Consider the following 7806-nt stretch of genomic DNA (forward strand, 5'->3'; position numbering starts at 1 on the left):
ACGCTTGACTTCTGATCTTTCAAAAATTTCTGATTGGAGCAGAGCAAACTTGGTATTGTTCAATGCCTCAAAAACTCAATTCCTCCACCTATCAACTCAACACAACCTTCCAGACAACTATCCCCTCTTCTTCAATAACACTAAACTGTCCCCCTCTTCTACACTGAACATCCTCGTTCTGTCCTTTACTTATAATCTGAACTGGAAACTTCACATCCCATCTCTAGCTAAAACAGCTTCTATGAAGTTAGGTGCTCTGAGACGTCTCCGCCAGTTTTTCTCACCCCCCCCCCACCAGCTGCTAACTCTGTACAAGGGCCTTATCCGTCCATGTATGGAGTATGCTTCATATGTCTGGGGGTTCCACTCATGCTGCTCTTCTAAACAGGGTGGAAGCAAAAGCTTTTCGTCTCATCAACTCCTCTCCTCTCTAACTGACTGTCTTCAGCCTCACTCTCATCGCCGCAGTGTTCCATCTCTAGCTGTTTTCTACCGCTATTTTCATGCTAACTGCTCTTTTGATCTTGCTAACTGCATGCCTCCCTTCCTCCCGCGGCCTCGCTGCACAAGACTTTCTTCTTTCTCTCACCTCTATTCTGTCCGCCTCTCTAACGCAAGAGTTAACCAGTATTCTCAGTCATTCATCCCTTTCTCTGGTAAACTCTGGAACTCCCTGCCTGCTTCTGTATTTCCACCTTCCTATGACTTGAATTCCTTCAAGAGGGAGGTATCAAGAGGTATCCTTCAATTTTTGACTACAGCTTTGGACCCTTTTATGGGACTGGCATTTCAGTGGGCTTTTTTTTATTTTTTTTTTTTTTATTTATTTTTTTTTTTTTTTGCCCTTGGCCAGTGTCCCTCCTACATAAAAAAAAAAAAAAAGTGATAACTTCCAGCACCTGACCTGAGAAGAGAACCGCTCACACTAAAGAGTTGCGGCACCAATACACACTTCACGACCAGACCTCTTCACTGCAAGGATGTAACTGCATTCCGCGCAGACCTTCAGTCTAATGGCGGAGTGCAAAATAGCTTTCTCATTAAGGTAACCATAATATTATGGCCCCGCTAAGAGCGCGAGATGCGGTGAGATGCGAGCGATGCCAGTCTTTGCTTCTTGAGTCGATTGTTCTTGTCAGCAGAATCAAATACAACGAAGTAGGACTAACAGAGCTTTGGATCTTCGCATTTCTGTTCAGCAACACCTCACGTCTTAAGATTCATCACCATTTCTTTGTTTAAAATATATACTTACGCTTCTTCATATATATATATATATATATATATATATATATATATATATATATATATATATATATATGTATATATATATATATATATATATATATATATATATATATATATATATATATATATATATATATATATATATATATATAAGAGGGGTCAATGGCTGACGGCAACAAAAAGTTATGTCAAAATGGCCCCAGTGAAGGCGTCAAACCCAATAGAGTATATAGTCAATAAAAGAGCATCCTAATTTTGAGACGTGTCTTGAAACCTCCCCTTGAAGCAGTTCAAGTCAATGGTAGGAGGAGATACAGAAGCATGCTGGGAGCTCCATTGTTTACCTGTATAAAAAAACAATACTTTGTCTAAAATATCCATACATATATTGTGCTCCTTCGTGAGACGCGAGACAACACGAAAGGGGATGACGTTAGCAATATACATACATAATTAGATCATTTTTTCCCCTACATCTCCAGAGTCTCTCATTAGCAAGAGAGGAACGTGCTTTTTTATTTTAAAGTTGGCGTTCGAGTCGTCAGCTTCCTGCCTCGGTGTGTCACAAGCACTCATTGCAGAAGTCGTACAGACAACCGTGCTTTCAGGACTGATTTTTTTCAATTAATGATACAGAATGCTTATTATACTATCCGTGGAAATCATGAAAACGCTTGAAAACCCCTATAGTTTTCACTAGAACTGTTTAAAATAGTTGATATAAGGCGCCGAAACGTTTCAGAACAACTTTCTTTGGAAATCATGAAAATAACCTTGAAAATCCAAATAACCTTCGCTACGTGGAGCCTGTTAAGCAGAGATACGACCAGGAAACGCTTGGGATGAGTCACTTATTCATATTTGGTTGTTACGAGCCAAAACCTCATAACGTCACTTTATATATTCCGCGTGCCTTCATTCGTCTTCGCGCCTCTGACAGCACAGTGCGGGGAGGCGAGTGCCGGTGAGATAAGACCGGGATGCGATAATTTGCAGGTGTCCATTACTGTCAAGTTACCGGCAGCCCCTCAGACGCACCGCGGCCTCTGGGACTCGCCTTTCGCTTCACTAATTGAGTGGGTTTTTTTTTTTTTTTATCATTATCTGTTGCTATACGTGTATCTTCTCAAGTCACTCTCAGGTATATTTCCTTGACAAATGTTTCATCCATACGATTTTCCACCAAAGAATTACTCCCCAGGTGATATATTATGTTAGGTTAGGTTAAGTGTGAGGAAATTTTTGTTGTAGGAGATGGCCTGGGCGCAGTTATCACGGAGTGGTCTTCGTATAAGCGTTCCAGATCCCTTTCAAAAGAAAAGAAATCCCCGCATGAAATTACGTCGGATTGAGTCGGGTCAGGTTACATTACGAAAATTCATCTTTGTCATGGGTAGACTTTCCCAAGGCGTAATTTTAGTCAAAAGGGATTAAAAAAAAAAATTAATAAATAAAAAAGGAAAAGGAAAAAAAAGACAAATCCACTCATGAGTTTCTGCAAAGAAAAAAAAAGGGAAGAACGTCACATCATAAATAAGATAATATTATGTTAAGATTAGTTAGGTTACGTTGGTGGAAATTGCTTTGGGTGGAATTCTTCATGGAGTAGTTTTCATACAAATATTCCACCCACAACATTTCCCACTCCCTTCCCAGCCCCCTCCCACTACAAAAAAAAAAAAATAATAATAATGATAATAATAATAAATAAATAAATAAATAAATAAATAAATAAATAATCCTTATATAACAGATCAAAACTTTTAACTTATCTGTGAGAGAATTTTCATAGAGCAATTTGTGAGTGGCATTTGAAATAGCATGTAATTTTATCGTCACGTCAGTCACCGCTTAGACGCCCTGCAGACACGTAACATTTAGTCTTTTCATCATTCTTGTCGAGCATAACCGCCGTTTTAATTACCTTGCTCATTTAAACCGCCATAGGGTCCGTTAACGCTCATGCAGGAGTAGGAATATGAAAGCGGATTGGTATAACAGATGTAATAACAGGCGGAGGAGGAGAGAACAACGGCAGAGATTTATATAGATGAAAATATGAAAGCAGACATAATAACAGGAATAACAAGCGAGGGAAGCGAACAAAAGCGATAGAGATGGACGAAAATATAAAAACGGACGAGAGTAAAAGAAAGTTATTGTCCACCAAATAGAGAGAGAGAGAGAGAGAGAGAGAGAGAGAGAGAGAGAGAGAGAGAGAGAGAGAGAGAGAGAGAGAGAGAGAGAGAGAGAGAGGAGGGGTGGGGGAGGCGGGGGACGGGAAAGACACAGACACAGACCCATACTTGTTCTTTTGGTTCATTCAGATTTTACTGATTTTTTTTTCTCATGTGTTGCATCATAGTATTAGGAAGCAGTAATTTTTATCTGTAAACATTAATTATTTTCTTCTTCTTCTTCTTCTTCTTCTTCTTCTTCTTCTTCTTCTTCTTCTTCTTCTTCTTCTTCTTCTTCTTCTTCTTCTTCTTCTTCTTCTTCTTCTTCTTCTTCTTCTTCTTCTTCTTCTTCTTCTTCTTCTTCTTCTTCTTCTTCTTCTTCTTCTTCTTCTTCTTCTTCTTCTTCTTCTTCTTCTTCTTCTTCTTCTTCTTCTTCTTCTTCTTCTTCTTCTTCTTCTTCTTCTTCTTCTTCTTCTTCTTCTTCTTCTTCTTCTTCTTCTTCTTCTTCTTCTTCTTCTTCTTCTTCTTCTTCTTCTTCTTCTTCTTCTTCTTCTTCTTCTTCTTCTTCTTCTTCTTCTTCTTCTTCTTCTTCTTCTTCTTCTTCTTCTTCTTCTTCTTCTTCTTCTTCTTCTTCTTCTTCTTCTTCTTCTTCTTCTTCTTCTTCTTCTTCTTCTTCTTCTTCTTCTTCTTCTTCTTCTTCTTCTTCTTCTTCTTCTTCTTCTTCTTCTTCTTCTTCTTCTTCTTCTTCTTCTTCTTCTTCACCAACAGGTAACGGCGCCCTCATCATGATCTTCGTGCGCAACAAGAACCTGCGGAAGGTGCCCAACACTTACCTCATCTCCCTGGCTCTCGGGGACCTGCTGGTGCTGTTCTTCACGGTGCCCTTCGTGTCCACTATCTACACCATCGAGTACTGGCCCTACGGAACCTTCGAGTGCAAGTTTAGTGAGTTTGTGAGGGATGTGTCCGTCGGCGTGACCGTCTTCACACTCACTGCTCTCTCCGCTGACCGCTACAGGGCCATCGTCTCCCCCATCAGGAAGGTAGGCAGAGTGTGAGAGTGAAAGTGTGTGTGTGTGTGTGTGTGTGTGTGTGTGTGTTGGTTCTAAGTCTTTAAATGTTTAGTGACTTTAGCCTCTAGTTTGCGTTATCAAGTGAGGTAAGATTAGGTTAGCTAAGTTTGGTTTGGTTTGGTTGTAGACTGAATTATGTTGGCCTGTGTTGTGCTTTGTTGTGATATGTTGTGATAGGTGAGGTGAGCTGAGATGATAGGTTAGGTTACATAAGGTTGGGTTAGATTAGGTTAGATTGAATTGTGTTAAACCGTAATGCTATGCTGTGATATAAGTGAGGTTAAGTTACTGATGTTTGCTGCTCTTTTCCTCATACATCTCGTCCTTGAAATTTGCTGCTGTTATATATGAGTGTTTCGATGGTAATGACTTAGGTTTTTAATTTGAAGGTAATAAAAACTGATTAATCACCTAATTGGTTGCATGATTAAATTTCAGTGCTCCACAAGCTTTTCCCGTAATCACTTAAAACATTTTCGACACATTATTTGAATTAATCTCCTAAATCGTTTTTTTATAGTTTCGAAAAGACAATATTAACATCATTATTTTTTCTCTTCTATGTATCTTTACAAACGACCATAGCTCTCTCTCTCTCTCTCTCTCTCTCTCTCTCTCTCTCTCTCTCTCTCTCTCTCTCTCTCTCTCTCTCTCTCTCTCTCTCTCTCTCTCTCTCTCTCTCTCTCTCTCTCTCTCTCTCTCAAGCTCATCATTATTTTTTTTAACGACACGCCGCGCCTTTGAGACGCGAAAAAAATCATAAGCTCTACGTATTTAATTTACTCCTTGGGCTCCCGGCGGCAGCAGCAGTAACGTAAGGTCCCGGGGAAAGGCTCACACTTCTAAAACTCCTCGAGCTTTCATTAAGATTATTTTCAAAGATCCCAGACACGATTAGTCAGGTTTCCAGAATGTTCTTTAGCCCAGTAATGATGTAGAATTCTCGTAAAACTGTCACTGGAATCACGAAAACACTTGAAAACCTCCCAAAAACCCTGTTAATTCTCACTGATCCTTTTATAGATGAGAGGCCGGAATGTTTGAGGATTCGCTTCGAAGGCACACAACACGTTCAACCTTGTCTGTCCTTGTCAGTCTCTTTTAACGAGTTGTAAATAACAATTCCATGAGCGGACAGGTAAATATTGTATTGCATGGCTGTCACCGCGCCCTTGTTAGAATAATTGCATGGTGATAGGAAGTGTGTGTGTGTGTGTGTGTGTGTGTGTGTGTGTGTGTGTGTGTGTGTGTGTGTGTGTGTGTGTGTGTGTGTGTGTGTGTGTGTGTGTGTGTGTGTGTGTGTGTGTGTGTGATCTATCCCTCCCACCATTTCCTGTAACATTTCTTCCTCTTGCTTCTCCCTGTCGCTTTCCTTCCTCTCGTCTTTTCCAGTCATTTTCTCTAGACAATTTTCTCTCTCTCTCTCTCTCTCTCTCTCTCTCTCTCTCTCTCTCTCTCTCTCTCTCTCTCTCTCTCTCTCTCTCTCTCTCTCTCTCTCTCTCTCTCTCTCTCTTCCTTCCGCCTCCTCCCGTCCCCGCCATTTACCGCCGTTAATTAATTTTACTTACCTTCAGAAAGCAACTCATTAAAATTTTTGAAAAGCTGTAGTTCTTAGTTAATAAACAATTTCTCTCTCTCTCTCTCTCTCTCTCTCTCTCTCTCTCTCTCTCTCTCTCTCTCTCTCTCTCTCTCTCTCTCTCTCTCTCTCTCTCTCTCTCTCTCTCTCTCTCTCTCTCTCTCTCTCTCTCTCTCTCTCTCTCTCTCTCTCTCTCTCATTCGAGAAAGAAAACGGGAGCTTTCATCATCGCATAATTCGTTCTAATTACTTGTTTCAGGCTGTTTGTACTTCTTTCTTAATTATATTGCCTTTGAACTCTCTCTCTCAGCAGTAAGTCAGCTCCGGCACTCCATTAGCGGTTCACGCAGCTCACCTGAGAGACCGCCTTTTGTCTCACTATCTCACCATCGCTAAGTGTGCCTCCCTCCCCTTGCAGGCTGTGAGCGGTCCGGCCCGAAGCGTCACGCTGCGGGTCACGGCGGCCATCTGGGTGGTGTCCCTGCTGTTGGCCACGCCCGCCGCCGTCTTCACCCACGTCAAGAACTTCGCCGACCTAGGGGACATGAACATGACAGTGTGCTACCCGTTCCCGGACACGTACGGGTGGTACACCAAGGCCAACGTACTCACCAAAGCGCTCGTGTACTACGTGCTGCCGCTCATCGTCATCGCCGCCTTCTACCTGCTGATGGCGCGGCATCTGCTGAAGCCCGAGGTGGTAGGCGACGCACAGGTGTTCCATCGCCAGATCCAAACGCGGCGCAAGGTAGCCAAGGTGGTGCTCTGCTTCATCGTCATCTTCGCCGTCTGCTTCCTGCCCACGCATGTCTTCATGCTGTGGTTCTATTTTGACCTGGGCGGCCGGTACAACGACTTCTGGCACGTCATGCGCATCCTGGGCTTCTGTCTGAGTTTCATCAACTCGTGCATCAACCCCATCGCTCTCTACTGCATCTCCGGCACCTTCAGGAAGCAGTACAACCGCTACCTCTTCTGCTGCTGCTGCTGGGTGCGTAGGGACCGCGACGACATGCACTCCCTCCGCTCAGGCGCCTCGCATTACCGCTCCTCCACCCTGCGGCCCCTGGAGACCATCACGCTCACCACGCTGCTGCAAGACCGTTCCTGCCCCAACGCCTTCTGACGCAAGAGAATCGCTTATCGTCCCCGCTGCCTGCAGGACGTGTACCACCTCTCGCCACAGGAGGAGACGCTGAGGGAGGAGGACAACCTGGTGAAGAGCAACGGCATCTCCGTGTACGAGTCCGTCCATCTGTAGTGCGGCGCAGGGGGCGGGAGAGGCAGAGAGGCGGCCGGGGCTTGTGTACTTGTAGTTTTGTGTCAGTCTGGATGAGCTGGTGTGTTGTGCCAGAGAACCTTGCTGACATTTGTGTATGAGAGAGAGAGAGAGAGAGAGAGAGAGAGAGAGAGAGAGAGAGAGAGAGAGAGAGAGAGAGAGAGAGAGAGCAAACTATACTACGGAAAGGTGGAAGCACATACGAGTACATGCCGCAATGTCACTTGTCAAGAAGGGAACAGCCACAGGGGTCTTGCAGTGATCAAATTTTTATCACATATCAAGAGCACGAGGTAAAGATGACGTCTGACCTAACCTGTTCCTTGTCACGAAGCTCACCTGTGTCTCCGTGCGCTGCCTGTCGCTGGGCAAGGGGTCCTCACCACAAGACATCGCGGGTCACATGGAGATCAGGCGCCCCAGCTACACTTAGGATAGGTCAGCGGAGGTTAG

General features: G+C 43.5%; 1 protein-coding gene across 5 annotated transcripts in view; it reads left to right on the plus strand.

The window, feature by feature from the left end:
- The window catches only part of LOC135100711 (neuropeptide CCHamide-1 receptor-like), a 186088-nt gene extending 178565 nt beyond the window's left edge, over positions 1–7523 (plus strand). For all 5 annotated transcript variants that reach the window (XM_064003897.1, XM_064003898.1, XM_064003895.1 and 2 more), the window contains 2 exons: positions 4194–4468; positions 6493–7523. In XM_064003897.1, the coding sequence (XP_063859967.1) occupies positions 4194–4468; positions 6493–7200 (983 nt within the window). In that variant the 3' untranslated portion in view covers positions 7201–7523. The remainder of the gene's footprint in view (positions 1–4193; positions 4469–6492) is intronic.
- The last annotated feature ends 283 nt before the right edge of the window (positions 7524–7806 follow it).

This window comes from Scylla paramamosain, chromosome 5 (assembly GCF_035594125.1).
Source record: "Scylla paramamosain isolate STU-SP2022 chromosome 5, ASM3559412v1, whole genome shotgun sequence".
Lineage (NCBI taxonomy): Eukaryota > Metazoa > Arthropoda > Malacostraca > Decapoda > Portunidae > Scylla > Scylla paramamosain.